The sequence below is a fragment of the Pediculus humanus genome, genomic scaffold, assembly GCF_000006295.1.
Source record: "Pediculus humanus corporis 1103172108287 genomic scaffold, whole genome shotgun sequence".
NCBI lineage: Eukaryota > Metazoa > Arthropoda > Insecta > Psocodea > Pediculidae > Pediculus > Pediculus humanus.
Genome location: NW_002987856.1, coordinates 628,360 through 642,872, shown reverse-complemented (window position 1 = coordinate 642,872; position 14,513 = coordinate 628,360). Strand labels below are relative to the sequence as shown.

Below are 14,513 nucleotides of genomic sequence, written 5' to 3'. Positions count from 1 at the left end.
TATTATTATTTTTCTTTCGACGACGACGAGAGCGTGATGAAACTTTTATAGCGAAAACGTGCCTTGTCTTGTTCGTTCCGAAAGAAAAAAAATTAAACGTCCGGAACGAAAAAGAAAATTTTTCTCATTTTTTTTTAGGCACGGCCCCTAACGAATAACTTTCGACCGATGACATCGTTCTATACCGTGTGTCATGGCGGCATATTGTTGTTGTTGTTGTTGTTGTTGTTACCTTGTTGTGCGAAACAAACGATTCGCGAATGGATTGTCGTGGGCGATTTCGCTTTAATGCTATAAAACCAATTTTGGATAGTGAAAAAAAAAAAAAAAAAAATGGCGTCTGCGTCTCTCCGCTCTTTTTAACAAGTTCGTTAACCGATCTCCTTTTTTTTTTTTTGTTTATTCCTTTTCTCAACGCTAAAATGTCTTCTTCTATTCGTTTCTCTACATTTATTTTAAATAACGGTTATTATTATTATTATTATTGTTTTGTTTTTTTTTTTTTTGCAGTTTTCTTTGGCGGCCGAATTAGTGATTCAAATACCGGAAAATCCAAATCAAAATGACGATGGCTATTACAGATTGGATTATTCTCCGAGGCACGGAATTCCGCCTGCCAACACCACGATACCGTCCAAAGATATTGCTCACGTCATTGAATTTTCACAGGTGAGTAGAAGTGGTATGTCGTCATAGTGTCGTCATTGTCTTCCGTCCGTTGAATTTCCTTTCTTTCCCCCCCCCCTCCATCCCTCCCTTATCTGCATTGTTTGAATGAAATACAAAAGAGTAAATAAATCTCGAATGCAGATTTGAATGTTGCACACGCACACGCACGCACATATTGTTGGGAAATCTTTTGAAGAATTTAATCGACGTACAGGAAACGTTATAATATGCGATTCCGGTTCTCTCTCGGTTCCGACCTTGAAATTTCACAATCGATTATTATTATTATTATTATTATTTTGAAGAAAATCCGTTAGTCGGGTTTCATTCTTGTCCAAATAATTTTTTCTTGACGTCCGCCATTTTTTTTTTTTTTTTTTTTGTTGTTTCAGGGACTTCCGGGAACGAAATACGAATTTTGGTTGTACTATACGAATAGAACCATAACGGATTTGTTGACGTGGACCGCATCGATCACTACGCCTCCCGATCCGCCTACGAATTTATCAGTGAACGTAACGAGCGAAAAAGTCGCTCAGGTTTCATGGAGTCCTCCTGCTCAAGGACATTACACGAGTTACAGATTAAAAGCAAGTGATCGTATTGATTTTATGCCCCCTTCTTTTACTTACTCCTCAGTCTTCGGCTAATGATGATAATAATAATAATAATGACGCTTCGTTAATTTTCCAGGTTTTAAGCTTATCCGACGTGAATGTCGATTCGAAATCCCTTGCTATTAACAACAATAATAATAGATCTTACACTTTTAGAGATCTAACTCCTGGTGCATCGTATCAGGTTCAATTGTTTACAGTATTTGAAAATAAGGAAAGCGTTGCTTACACTTCCAGGAATTTCACTACGAGTACGTTGTTGAGAGTTCCATGATGTTGTTTGTTTTTTGTATGTAGCAAAAGATGAGAAAAAATTTTTAAACCTCCTTTTTTTTTTTCTTATTGAATCGTGCAGAGCCGAACATGCCGGGAAAATTCATCGTTTGGTTTCGTAACGAAACGACGCTGTTGGTTTTGTGGCAACCTCCTTATCCGCCTGGAATATTCAGTCATTACAAAGTGACGATCGATCCTCCAGACGCTTTAGAATCAGTATTATACGTCGAAATAGAGGGCGATCCGCCCGGTCCGGCTCAAGCTGCTTTCAAGGGGCTGGTCCCCGGAAGAGCTTATAATATTTCAGTTCAAACGGTTAGTGAAGATGAAATTTCGGTTCCCACGACGGCCGAATATCGTACGGTCCCGTTGAAACCCAGCAACGTGACGTTCGATAAAAATAACGTCACGTCTTATTCGTTCAGATTGCGTTGGGATCCTCCGAGCGGTCTTTGGTGAGTTTTACACGATTCAGGATTCACAAATATATTTTTTTAACTTTATAGGAGGTTAAAATTTTTTTTTTTTTCCCCCCCCCCCACAAACGTTTTTTAGCGAATTCGATAAATATCAGGTGTCGATAAGCGTGAAGAGGCAAGCGCCCGTTGCAAGAAATCGAGGAGAACCCACGACAATAGAATTTAAAGATCATTTAGAACCGGGAAAAACGTATCAAGTCTCGGTGAAAACAATGTCGGGAAAAGTTGCGAGTTGGCCCGCAACCGGAAACGTGACTTTAAGTACGAATTTATTTTAAATTCCATCGGATTTGTCTTCCTCCCCCCCCCCCATCGAAGGCATTGATTGGCAATAACTTTTGATTTTTCACAGGGCCTCTTCCCGTACAAAATTTAGAATCCCTCGCTGATCCCAATACGGGTCTCGTTTCGATATTTTGGACTCCGGATAATCGTAGCTATCAAGAAAATTACAAAATCAGTTATCACGAAGTGGAAACTTATAACGGAGATAGTAGCACAGCATACACGGATAAACAATCGTACGTTTTAAAAGCTTTGCTACCCGGTAGAAATTATTCAATAACCGTACAAGCAGTTTCGAATAAGATTGAAAGCAACGAAACATTTATTTTCCAAGCGACGAGTGAGTGTTACGAACTAAATCAATGAAAAAAAAAAATCAATCGATCGATGATTAATTAATTGATTTTTTTTTTTTTATTCGTCAGGACCCTTATCTCCCGTGATTCAAGAATTTAAACCCATACCTTACGGTTTGAACATATCATGGCAATCGGATGTCAATTCTGTTCAAGATCTCTATCAAGTTGTGTACATTCGAAACGACACGGGGGAAAAAGTAACGAAAAAAACAATGGAAACGAAATTGGTACTGACGGATTTATATCCCGGAGCAAGGTGAGAGAACAACAAATTTGCAACACAAAACATAAAACATCAACACCGATCTACTAACTGCTTTTTTTTTTTTCTCTCGTAAGTTATCAAGTCAAAGTTTACGCCATAAGTCACGGTTTTCAAAGCGAAGCTCACGAATATTTTCAAACGGTTTTCCCGCATCCCCCCAATAATTTGAGCGTTGAACGCACGTCTGGTAATTCAGTCGTTGTCAAGTGGAAACCTCCCATCAATTCGATATTTACGGAATACGTCGTGAAGTAAGTGAAAAATTTTAACGCGGGGGTTACGTGTCTGAGATGAAAATGAATCGTAAATGAAGGTTTTTTTTTTTACATCAGGTACAGAACGGAAGAAGATGAAAGATGGATAAAATCGAATACTCTGAAATCAACGGAAGCTGCTATCACGAACATGACGCCTGGGGAAAAGTATATTATCCAAGTTAACACTTTGTCTTACGGTACGGAAAGTAACGAACCATTGCAAACGAGTCAAACAGTTCGTAAGTATGCAAAGTATATGTAAAAAGGTTCAGGTTTCCCTCGTAAATTAAAAAATAAATTTGGAATTTTCAGGTCCGAATCCGATTTCAAGCATTTATCCGATAATCGATTCGACGAACGTGACGTTGGAATGGCCGCGACCCGAGGGTAGAATCGAAAGTTACATAATACGATGGCATCCGGAGGAAACGCCCGAAAGTGAAAAAATGAAAAATCTCACGGAGCAAAACGTGTCGGGAAATTACGACAATCACGGATCGGAGGATCGGCTCGTTCGTACTCTGATCGACGAATTAATGCCGGGCGTGAAATATTATTTTGAAATATACACGACGTCATACTCGTTGGAAAGCGATTTGATAAAACTCACGACGAGAACCATGCCGCAAATACAAAGCGAAGTACTCGTCGTCAACGATCAACAGGTAAATAATATGTCTGTCGTCTGCCGTCCGGTTAAAACATGTCACCCGATACAGAAAAATTTTAAACGCGCGTGACAAAAATTTAATTTTTTTTTCTTTTTTTCTTTGTAAGCTGCTTGTTTGCGAATGAAGAGTAAGTTTTATAATTCGTTTCGTCACCGGTGATATTCCCGTGTGTCACGTGACTTATCGATACAAACAGGATCATCGAGAGATGATGAAAATTTTTAATTTATTTACCTTTTTCCAGGAAACGAATTCCGTGACGTTGAGATACACTCCCACGCCTCAATCCACGTCTCGTTTCGATTTGTACAGGTTCAAATTGTCGGATCCGAGCATACCCGTGAAAGAAAAATTGGCCAACGATACGGAAACGAAAGTCACATTTGACGGTTTGATACCCGGACGTTTGTATAACATAACCGTTTGGACGGTGAGCGACGGTGTCGAAAGTCAACCGTTGCAACGTCAAGATAGACTATGTAAATCTGGAAAAGAGAAAAAAAAAAAAATGTTTTAGGTGATGATGATTATTAATATTATTATTATTTTCAGATCCCGAAAGTATTACGTACATAAATGCGACGGAAATAACGGATACGGAAATCACATTGAAGTGGGACATTCCGCGAGGAGAGTACAACGCATTCGAAGTCCAATATTTAAACGCATACGGATTGTTGATACACAATTTGACCCTTCACGACACCATAACCATGTCCGATTTGAAACCTCACAGGAATTACACATTCACCGTCGTCGTGAGATCAGGCACGGAATCGAGCATTCTACGTCGTTCTCTTCCCGTATCCGCGATATTTCAAACGAGAGAATCCGTGCCGGGAAAAGTCGAAAGGTTTCACCCGATCGACATTCAACCGAGCGACATTACTTTCCAATGGGCTTTACCCAGCAACGAACAAAATGGAGTCATAAGAAAATTTACGATAACTTACGGACTTGAGGTGGGAGGAAAATCACATCAAAGGACACGCCCGCGTTTTCTTCTGCGAAATTTAAAAAAAATTTCCATTTGTTTTTTCCAGGGTTCTTCATACACTCAAGTACGAGATTTCAAACCGTGGGAATTTCAGGGAGTCATAAAAACTTTGATACCGGGAAAAACTTACATATTTCGTATTCAAGCGGAAACTAAAATCGGATACGGTACGGAAACGATATGGAAGCAAAAAATGCCCATTTTGCCGCCGCCGATTCCGAGCGATCAGGTGATTCCGACGGAAGTTTGCCGCAGCACGAGAACGATACAAATCCGTTTTAGAAAAAATTATTTTTCCGAACAAAACGGAGCGATAATTGCGTACACGGTCATCGTGGCCGAAGACGATAGTAAAAATTCATCGGGTATCGAAATGCCGAGTTGGAGCGACGTTCAAAAATACACAAAATGGCCGCCTTATCAGGTTTCTATAACATTTGATAATCTAACGCGCATTTTTTTTTTTAAAATTTCTAATGATTTTATTATTATTATTATTATTATCATCATCATCATCATCATCATCGAAGGTTTCCGATCCGTACTATCCGTTCAAAAATTCATCGGTCGAAGATTACACGATAGGGAATGAAAATTGCGATCCGAACGAGCACAAATTTTGCAACGGACCATTGAAAACGGGTACGAATTACAGGGTTAAAGTTCGAGCTTTCACAGCAGCCGATAAATTCACCGACACTCATTATTCGTTTCCCATACAAACGGGTAAGGGATTTAAAAGAAAGAAAAAAAAAATTTTTTTTTTTGTTCTATCTGTATATCCAGAGATGTTATTTTTAGACGTGGATCCCATGCCCGTCGCTCTCGGCGTTTCCATACCGATATTCGGAGTCATAATAGGAGGACTCTTATATTGGATTTTCAACAGGAGAAGAGGAACGAAACGTAGAACAATCGAGTCGAGAGCAAATGATAATTTGTCACTACCCGAAAGCGTTATGCAAACGAGGTGAGTTGGGAAAAGTGAGGAAGAAAAGAACGCGGAAAATGGGGAAAATTTTGTTCATTTTAAAACTTTTCTTACAATTGCACAGCCGACCCATTCGTTTGGATCAATTTGCCGAACACTATCGAATCATGTCGGCGGATTCGGATTTTCGATTTTCAGAAGAGTTCGAAGAATTGAAACACGTCGGTAGAGAGCAACCTTGTTTGGCCGCGGATTTACCATGCAACCGACCAAAGAATAGATTTACAAACATATTGCCCTACGATCACTCGAGATTCAAATTACAACCCGTCGACGATGAAGAAGGAAGCGATTACATCAATGCAAATTACGTACCGGTACGAATCACTCGTCAGAGGGGGAATCATGATAAAAAGGAAAAAAGTCGTCGGGAAAAGTACTCGTTACACTTTGATTTTCAGGGTCATAATTCTCCGAGAGAATTCATCGTGACGCAAGGACCCCTGCACTCGACGAGAGATGATTTTTGGAGAATGGTTTGGGAAAGTAACAGTCGTGCCATTGTCATGCTCACGCGAAGCATAGAAAAAGGAAGGGAAAAATGCGATCATTATTGGCCCTACGACACACTTCCGGTTTACTACGGTGACATATCCGTAACTTTATTAAATCAAAGTCATTACATCGATTGGAGCATCACGGAATTTTTGACGTGTAGAGTGAGTACCTTGTCAACTTCCGGTTTAATGAAAAACCGAGAACAGACGCGACATTTTTTCCCCTCTCTCTCTCTCTCTCTCTCTCTCTTTCTTTCCACAGGGAGAAATAAGTAGAGTCATAAGGCATTTTCACTTTACAACGTGGCCAGATTTTGGAGTTCCGAATCCTCCGCAAACTCTAGTCCGCTTCGTGAGAGCATTCAGGGAGAGAATAGGAACCGAACAAAGGCCGATAGTCGTTCATTGCAGCGCCGGAGTCGGACGATCCGGAACATTCATAGCGCTCGATAGAATATTGCAATCGATATTGACGACGGACACGGTCGACATATTCGGAATCGTTTGGCAAATGAGAAAAGAAAGGGTTTGGATGGTACAAACGGAGCAGCAATACATTTGCATTCACCAGTGTCTTTTAGCCGTTTTGGAAGGTAACGAAAACACGGGAACGCTCAGACAAATCCACGACAACAGCGAATTCCAAGGTGAGAAACAAAATACATAAAAACAAAAAAAAAAAAAAAAAATTTTTTTACAAAGAACAACAAACCATTAAAACAAACAAAAAAATTTCATATGAATTTCAGATGACGAAGGCATAGCAGAATCAGGGATATAAAAAAATCGTGGGATTAACAATTATCCAATCACGTGACTTTTTCTAAAACAAACAAATGTCGGACAAAAAAGGCATTTTTAAAATCCTACTGTTAACCAAAGAATATTTTTGGTTACCATATTTTTTTTTTTTTATGTAATTAAAATTAAATTAACGACGACAAAATATTACACGATGATATTAGTATAATTTTACATATGCATAGAATTTTTTTATTTTATTTTTTATTATTATTATTATTATTTTTTTTATACGCATTACTTTTTAGAAAAATCGAATTTTTAACTATTATTATCATTATTATTATTATTTTTAATTAATGAATTAGTATATAAAATAATTAGTGCACTTCGTGATGATTCGCAGGTAATAATACAAATAAAATATTATGTACACATATACATATAAAATTGTAACATTCAGTATAAAGATTATATATATATTATTTTTTTTAATTATTATTATTATTATTATTATTTATGTACGATCGATTGTAATTAATTGCAAATAATAATGATAATAATGTTAATGTAATTGATTTTTTACAAAAAAAAAAAAAAAAAAAAAAATGAAATTTTGTACAAACATGATGTAAAATTATAAATGTAACCTTTCTTATTTTTTAAATATTATTATTATTATTATTTTTGTTTTATTATTATTATTATTATTAATAATTTTTATTGATTCGTCGTGCTAAGTGTAACTGAACAAATAAATACTGTGATAAATACATACATAAATAAATAAATAAATGTTTCTTATTATTTAATTATTATTATTGTTATTAATATTAGCAATTGTATTTATCTATTTTCGTTTTTTTTGTAATATTATCACGATTATTATTATTATTAATGGGGGAAAATTATGGGGAGGGGGAGGGGGGAGGGGAAACTTTCGGCTGTGGTTTCATGGTCGTTAGTTTTTTCAAATGAAATTTTTTAACGTTTGCAGTTATACTAAATTTTAAAAAAAATTTTTTTAACGGTTTTTTTTAATGTATGTGTGTGAGTGTGAGTGTAATATATATTATATATTATATTATATATTATATATGAGTAAACATATTAAATTTATGTTAATTTAATATTTTTTTTTTTTTAAATAACTGATCTTTTAAGTACTGATGACATATATTCATTTTTGACTGATTTTTTTTTTTTTTTTGAAAAATGTAAATTAAATTTGACATTATTATTATTATTATGGTTTTGTATCAATCAATTGTTTAGTATGACTGCTCATAATTGAATTTACATAAATTTAGAAATGACAATAAAAGAAAATTTTTATGTTTAACATCACCATTTTAAATATATATATATATGTATTTTTTCTATGTTAATTTTGTATGTACTAATTTGTTGTAATTTTATTATTATTATTATTATTTTGTTTCCTCATCATCATTTGAAATTTTACGTTGCAATATGTTTTGTTATTTATAAATTAAATTAAAATGTTGATTTTTTATTAACATATATATATATATATATAATAAATTTGAAATTTTTTTTTAAGCAGCTTATCTCAACATGTCTGTGCGTTTCTATAATTGCAATAATTAATAGAATATATATATTAATAAAACTTACTTTTCTTTCACGATTCCTTTCTTTTTCAATATTTTTCTTTTTAAAGTTTCATTAAATTACACTTAAATTATTTTTTATTTGTGTTAACTCACTTAAATTTTAAATAAAAGTTTTTTTTAGTTCGTACGATTCGAGAAACTAATTGCAAATGGCGGACGAAATGACCGCGTAAATCTCCAATACGTAAACGTAATTTTAAAGTTGGCAACACTGATCCATCATCAGTTTCACGTACGAAAATATTTACCATTTGACGTTTCCATTTGCAGATGCAACGTTTTTTTTTTTTTTTTTTTTTTTTTGGTCTTATTCTTTCTAATATTACATTTTTAATTTAAATATTAAGTAATTATATATATATATTTTTAAAAGTTTTTTTTGTTTTTAATTCGAAGCATGATGCCAATTATATATTATTATTTAAAAAATGTTTTTTCGCTATTGGGAGGTTAAATGCTAAAATAATTTTATCAGTATATGTCTTATTGAGAAAAATTTAAAATTGAAAACTGTCTAATAAATAAATATTAATAATAATTTATTTATTTTTATTTAGACACGTTTGTCAATTATTTATAAAAAAAAAAAAAAATGACAAATAATACAATAAGGTAAGTAAAATTTTTATTAATATTTTAATAAGTGCATGTGGAATATGTTTTTTCTCTCTCTCTCTCTCTCTCTCTTTGATTTACTCATGTGTGAAAAATGGTTTTGTTTAAAATTCAACCCCTTATATTTAAAAATAGATATAAAAAAAAAAAAAAAAACAGTGTTATAGTGTTACAGACTCCTGAAATTTATATATTTCAAATAATTTTTGTGTAATTATTACTTTCTGCATCGAGTTTTAAATTTTAATTATAAGTATATTTATCAGTCTTTTTTTTTTTTAGATGCAAGGAGATTAGGCAGTGCCAACTCCTGTTGCTAATATTCATATAAATTTAAATTCATCATATAAAGATGCTTCGAAGTCGCATATCAAGCAGAACACAAAAAGAAACTAAGATACCTTTAAAAATAAATCTGCAGCATTTAAGGTAAAACAATTTTTTAAAAAATTCATTTCATTTTTAATGACTAAAAGTGTTTTATAATCACTTATTCGAGAGTCAATTAAATTATGGTTATAAAAAAAAAAAAATTATTTAAATCGGTTGTAATTAATTTAATGATTAAAACAAAATGAAGTTTCGACAAAAAAATTTCGCAATATCAATTAAGGTTAAATTAATCATTTTATCGCTATTATTATTATTATTATTATCTGCATTAGTCACGTATGTAAAATTTTTTTAAAAATTTATTATTATCATTATTATTTTCAGTTTGAACGGTATCATAAAATGGCACAAAATAATGTTGGTGGTTTATCATTGAGACGAAGTAATCGAAGTAGTGGAGTCGAACATGAAGTTGTGTGTGGTGGTGGTGGTGGTGGTGGGGGTGGTTCGATGACAGTTGGAAGATTCGGTGATGCCGAATGGGAAGCAAAAGAAGCTCTCAGGCAAAGAGAATTGGAAGAAGCTCGAGCTCGAGCTGCTCAAATGGAAAAAACTATGAGATGGTGGTCAGATTGTACGGCTAACTGGCGTGAAAAATGGAGCAAAGTCAGAAACGAAAGGAATAAAGCTCGGGAAGAAATTAAAATACTCAGGAGTAGATTAGATTTGACGATGAAAGAAACGAGTTCGTTTAAAAAAGAAAAAATAGAATTGGAAAGTCAAAACGAAGAGCTTAAAAAAGAAATGGAAAGGATACATTTGTTGTTGATCAAACACGCCGGTCAGTGGGATCAGAAAATATTACAAGCATTGGAAATATCAACGGATTCGGAATTTTTAAAATCGGGATGCGATCCAGGAGACGACATTTATTCTTTTGATGCGTTCAAATCGAGTTTGGATATTGGAAAAGGTGAAAAATGTCGGTCTGTTGTCAGCAATGAGTCGAAAGAAAAATTAAATTCCGAAGAATATGATATAAATAAAGAGGAAATGGGTGAAACTTCAAATTCTTCTTGCGATGCTCCTCATTTTTCACCCGAGGGTAGTTTTGATAAAACCGAACAAAGGTAAAAATTTGTTTATTTCCTTCACTTCCCCAGCATCTTCATTAAATTTAAATAATAATTTTCCTTTTTTTTTTTTTTTAAAGGCTTTCATCGTTAAAAGCGGAAATGAATTTACAACAATTCGATGATGAAACGGCACTGCAGAAATTATCCATGTTTCAACTCCGATTGGATGAAGCAACGAAAACGATTCAAGCGGAAAGAGACGAGAAAATAAATTTGCATAAAACAATTGAAAAATTACAAACGGAATTACAAGAATGGAAGGAAAAATGCGAAGATTTAAAATTGGCCAAACAGGAAACGGTGAGAGAATTGCTTACCCTTCAAGATCAGCACAGGGACACGATTCAACAGATTCAATCGGATTTACAAGATGAAACGAGCAGCAGAGAAAGCATAGATAGAAGAATGGCGGATTTAAGAGCAGAAGTAAATCATTGTTTTTTTAACATTACATAAAAGTTTAAACTCGTATATTGGTATCATTATTATTATTATTTTACATTTAAGTTGGAAAGGCTTCAAGCGGAAAACGCATCGGAATGGGGCAAGAGAGAAAGGTTGGAAACGGAAAAATTAAGTTTGGAAAGAGACAATAAAAAATTACGAGCCGAAGTGAGAGATTTACAAGAAAGGTTGGAACGTAAAGTTCATCCGCAAGCATCGGCCGACACGGAGTTAAGATCTCTTCAGCAAGAGCTGTCGGAGAGGAATAAAGAATTGTCGGATTTGAAACATTCGCATGGTAAATTGAAAAAAGTGCTGCAAGACAAAATGACGGAATCCGCGCACGCCCTACGTAGAGCCGAACAATACGAAACGGAAGTCAAAAGGCTGAGGGTGAGAGTGGAAGAATTGAAAAGAGAATTGGCCATGGCGGAAGATGACGTTGACAGTGCGAGTAACAACATAAGGTAAAATTTTCATTCCCCCCCCAAAAAAAAAACGATTACGGTTATTGTTTTGATTATTATTTTATTTTAGAAAGTTGCAAAGAACAAATGACGAATTACAAGAACAGGTTGAAAGTTTACAAGTTCAATTGGAACATCTTTACAGCAGGTAATTTGAGGGGGTGGCAGAAGAAGAAGAAGAGAAAAGTATTCGTCCTGGAAAATTTTATTAAAGAAAATTTTTTTCTCTCTCTCTCTTACAGATTGAGAAACAACAGTTCGGCAACTTTACTTTCTCATAGAAAACAATCGCCTTTGTTAAAAGGAGAAGAAGTCGGTTTAACCGATGAAGAAGAAGAAGATATTCAGGAATATTAAATAGAAACGTCCGTTATTTTTAGATTAATTATTTAGTTATTAGGTAATTTAATAATTAACACTAATTATTTCTAGTCTGCCTTAAATTAATGTCCTATGCCAAAGAAGCATAGATTTTTTTTTTTTTTTTTTTTTTTTTTCTTATTAAAAAATTTACAAATTAAATAAAGATCGTACATAGTTTATATTTATTATTATGATTTCAAAAGCAATAATACTAATAATAATAATAATAATAATAATAAATTATTTATTTATACGTATAAACAATTTTTTTTTATAGGTTTTATTTAATGCTTTTAAACAAACACAAACAAGTTATGAGATTTGCTTAATCAGTATTAATTGTAAAATTAAAAAATAAAATTTTATTGTAATTTTGTTTATCTAAAGGTTGAAATTGGTTTTTTTGATAATTTGTTTTTAAATGTTAGTGTTTTTAGGTTAAAAAAAAATTCATTTTTAGATTATTATTGAAATTTGGTAAAGGTTTCCCCCCTTCCTCCCTCTCCCCTCTCCCTCCCTCTTCGTATTTGTCGTAAAATATAATAAATAAATAGAAAAGAAATTGAGAAAACAAATCAAAGTATTTAAATTATTAAAATAAAATATGAGATTATAATAATAATAATAATAATAATAATAATAAAATTGTAACATTTTTATGTAATTTAAATTTAAAAAAATGACGCGCGAAAAACGGGCAAATTATTATTTAAAAATAAAGTTTTATAATAATAATAATAATAATTTGATTTTAAGATATTATTTATTTAATATTTTTTTAATATATATTTAATTTTTTTAATTAAAACTTTTTGGTTTTTTTTTTTTAACATTTAATTTAACTTTACGAACATTAACAATCAAACAAATTTTTACATATCGAATCGAATTACGTAACGATTTATTTATCGTCTGCTTTAACCGTTGGCGCGTTATGACGTCACAACAAAAATGACCGCTAAGTGATTCATCATGGTGGTTGTACTTTTGTGCAGTGAAATATTTTGTGCATTTTTACATGTTATTTAGTTTTAAATTGTGATTGAAATTAAATAATTACGTTTGGGGTAAGTTTATACTTTCTAATTAATTATTAATTTTACATCTGATGGATATTAAATACTTAAATTTTCTATAAAAAAAAAAAGTTCCCAGGATATGTAATAATCCAATGATAAAATCCAAGTTTCTATATTGTAAAATTTATTTTCTTGTATAAAAACTAATTATTATTATTACTATTATTATTATTATTATTGTTGTTGTAATTAATTAAATTAACTTTTTTAATCAAAAAAATTTAATAAATATTCACAATATGAAACATAATAAAATTTTTCATTTTATTTAAAATAAAATTTTAATACATTAATTATATATATATATATATATATACAGTAATATATGCATATCATAACAAGTTTAATTTATTTATATACAATAAAATAATAATAATAACTATTATTATTATTAATATTGAGTCATGAATTCATGATTTATTAATAATAATTAATCAATGTAAAAATTAATAAATGGTGTCATAAGGTATTTATCCCCTTAACAATAATTTTTTTATTATTATTATTCATTGACAAATTAATTAATTATTAATTCATAACAATTATTTTAATCATATATACTATCATTATTATTATTATCATTACTTATTACTTTTGATTTTGAAACAAAAAATAAATTCAAAAAAAAAACAAAAAAAAAACAAAAAAATGAAAAATCAATAATAATAACTTAAATAAAACTGACTAGTTGCACTCTTTCAAAAATAAAATTATTATTATTAAAAAGAAAAGAAATTAATAAAAAGAAAAAAACAAATACATAAATAAATAAATAAATAAATAAATTTTGTTAATTATGAATGAAATACATAAACCAAAACAATTTATGTAACATAAATAAAATTATTAAAAAAATGTTCTCATCATTTTTCATTATATTCATTATTTTTTATTTATATTTTAATATTTATTCAAATCAATAAGAAAAAAATGATTTTCAATAAGGCACAGGCACACACAGGCACACACACAAAATAATAATAATAATAATAATAATAACAATTAATATTATTATTATTATCATAAAAAAAACTTAACTTAATGATTTAAAAAATAAAACAAAATGAATTCATATTATTTACAATTTAATCATTATTATTTTTAAATTTAAATTACAATAATTAATTAATTACATTTATTTTGGATTGAAAACAGTCTTTAATAACTTTTATTTATTTAAAATTAATAATAATAATAATAATAATAATAATAATACTGTTTGTTATTTAAAATAATAACTAATTTTAAAATGGTCCCACTTATATTTTCAATACAAAAAAAAAAATTATTATTATTAATATGGTGGTGTTGGTGGGTGGGTGAGGGTGTGAGGGT

At 31.4% G+C, this 14,513-nt stretch overlaps 2 protein-coding genes across 2 annotated transcripts; both read left to right on the top strand.

Moving 5' to 3' along the window:
- Nucleotides 1-260: 260 nt before the first annotated feature.
- On the top strand, nt 261-7,144 carry Phum_PHUM530510 (tyrosine-protein phosphatase 10D precursor, putative; the record flags this gene model as incomplete). The annotated part of the gene is made up of 20 exons (XM_002431439.1): nt 261-312; nt 533-669; nt 1,062-1,259; nt 1,363-1,537; nt 1,642-2,017; nt 2,118-2,302; nt 2,394-2,666; nt 2,752-2,941; nt 3,025-3,201; nt 3,283-3,446; nt 3,520-3,872; nt 4,123-4,357; nt 4,431-4,840; nt 4,922-5,299; nt 5,406-5,601; nt 5,677-5,845; nt 5,931-6,183; nt 6,268-6,525; nt 6,626-7,010; nt 7,113-7,144. The coding sequence occupies 20 exons, from the start codon at nt 261-263 to the stop codon at nt 7,142-7,144; spliced, it is 4,596 nt and encodes a 1,531-aa protein (XP_002431484.1).
- Nucleotides 7,145-10,091: 2,947 nt separating this feature from the next.
- Phum_PHUM530500 (uncharacterized protein) lies at nt 10,092-12,093 on the top strand (the record flags this gene model as incomplete). Its single annotated transcript, XM_002431438.1, has 5 exons — nt 10,092-10,794; nt 10,920-11,251; nt 11,333-11,736; nt 11,807-11,884; nt 11,979-12,093. The coding sequence occupies 5 exons, from the start codon at nt 10,092-10,094 to the stop codon at nt 12,091-12,093; spliced, it is 1,632 nt and encodes a 543-aa protein (XP_002431483.1).
- Between the last annotated feature and the right edge of the window lie 2,420 nt (nt 12,094-14,513).